Here is a 1,907-nt window from a genome sequence, read left to right on the forward strand (position 1 = left end):
CGATCTCCTGACCTCGTGATCTGCCCGTCTTGGCCTCCCAAAGTGCTGGGATTACAGGCTTGAGCCACCGCGCCCGGCCAAGCCCACTATTATCTTTAATATATAATCCCAGCTCTACACAGGTGAAGAACTACTTGGTCCTTCTCACCTGTAAAACCACTGCTTACCCATCTAGAATTTCCTCATCCCCTACCAACCAAAAATGAATCTTCATAAAGCCTTCCCTAAACAGACAGTTCCATCCTTTGGAGTTCTGTACCATACAGAAAATATAATGTCGGATTATCAGTTCTTTCCCGTCATGTGTTTATTATTTGTCTCCTCAACAAAACATCAATAAAAAAAGCGATATTATTACTATGTGATTACCTTACACAACTACACTAGCTCATGCTAACTAGGGCAATGATTTTTTATAGTCTTTAGTATATGCCAAGCATTTATCTAAGAGCTTGTTAACTAGAAATGCATTTAATTCTCACAACAGGCCTATGAAGGAACTATTAATCATCTCTGTTTTTACATCTGAGGAAACTGAGGACTAACTAACTTGCTAAAAGCTAGTTAAGTGGCAGATTTAGTGAACAAATAATACTACCCCCTAAGATGTCACCACCTTCCTTCTCACTCAATGGCATAGATTAATCAACCTGCAGCAGGCCTCATATTTAAATCCAAGATTATGCTTTTCATTATAGAGCTTTCCATTCAACAGATGACTACAAAGCTTTCAATATTTTATATTAATCAACATTTTCTACATTAGAGATTAAATGATTACCTTTCGGACATTAATGCCTGAAGTTTTTTCTCCCTGGGCATGCCGGTTTCTTAGTTCTGTTACCGTAGAAATGGGATTCAGGCCGGCATTTTCAGCTAGTGTAGATGGAATGACCTCCATAGCATCTGCAAAAGCACGAACGCAGTAGGATTCCATACCACTCAGTGTTCGTGAATATTCAGTTAATCGTAGGGCCAACTCTATTTCTGGAGCACCACCTCCTGCAATAAGAGCCCTGAAATTCACAAATATATTTTCAGCTTATTTTATCCAACAGAAATTTTTAATAATTTACTATTTATATCTTGAAAAATAGAATACAGTAGTTTTAATGTTCAAAACGTTACTTAATAATGTAACACTGACATTACCTCTTCTTCACTAAACAACGAATAACACATAAGGCATCATGAATGGAGCGCTCTGCTTCTTCAATCACCAGTTTGTTAGAACCACGAACAACAATTGTAACTGTTTTTCCAGGGCTAGCACAACCTGTAATCTTCAGTAAACAGATTCTAAATTAAGTATCTGAAGGGTTAAAAAAGACTCACACCCAACACTAAGCAAATAAAAATTTAAGTGTAATATTGTTACCTTGAGCAGTTTCCCAGAACCATTTAAATTGACCTCCTCAGCTAACTCGGCAGAACCCAGCATGTCAGCAGTAAATTGGTCAATATGAGCAACTGGCTTGGTTCCAATTGTCTGGAAAAAAAAGTCAAATCCACAAATTAAGGCAACATTTATCTGATTATTAGACATTTTCCACAAATATAGATGTTAATGTTTTACCTTACAAATAAATTCAATGTCTTCTCTTTCAATATCCTTAATCACCATAATCTTCATTTTGTTCAAAAAGTGTAATGCAAGATCACTAAGAGCATCTCTAAAATACAAAATCAGTGATTATGTCAATGCTAGGTTAAAAGAAAAATTTTGCTCTTCAAATGCCTTTAAGGTTTTAATTACTGTTTCTTAAATGACCAATCATTATTTCTGAAGAAAAATGCTTTAGTTTACTAAGTTCATAAGGTCAAAATTAAGATTTCCAGTTCTAAGGACATTTTAGTACAATTCCAGTATTAAAATGTACTCTGTCCCCAATGACACTAATAACACA

General features: G+C 35.6%; 1 protein-coding gene across 1 annotated transcript in view; it reads right to left on the bottom strand.

The window, feature by feature from the left end:
- CCT4 (chaperonin containing TCP1, subunit 4 (delta)) overlaps positions 1-1,907 on the bottom strand; it is a 30,698-nt gene that overhangs the window by 3,142 nt on the left and 25,649 nt on the right. The window contains exons 10-13 of the mRNA XM_011941838.1: positions 1,577-1,673; positions 1,379-1,489; positions 1,153-1,283; positions 782-1,016 (exon numbers count right to left, since the gene is read on the bottom strand). Coding sequence (XP_011797228.1) covers positions 782-1,016; positions 1,153-1,283; positions 1,379-1,489; positions 1,577-1,673 — 574 coding nt within the window. The remainder of the gene's footprint in view (positions 1-781; positions 1,017-1,152; positions 1,284-1,378; positions 1,490-1,576; positions 1,674-1,907) is intronic.

The sequence above is a fragment of the Colobus angolensis genome, unplaced genomic scaffold, assembly GCF_000951035.1.
Source record: "Colobus angolensis palliatus isolate OR3802 unplaced genomic scaffold, Cang.pa_1.0 Scaffold201, whole genome shotgun sequence".
Taxonomy (NCBI): Eukaryota; Metazoa; Chordata; class Mammalia; order Primates; family Cercopithecidae; genus Colobus; species Colobus angolensis.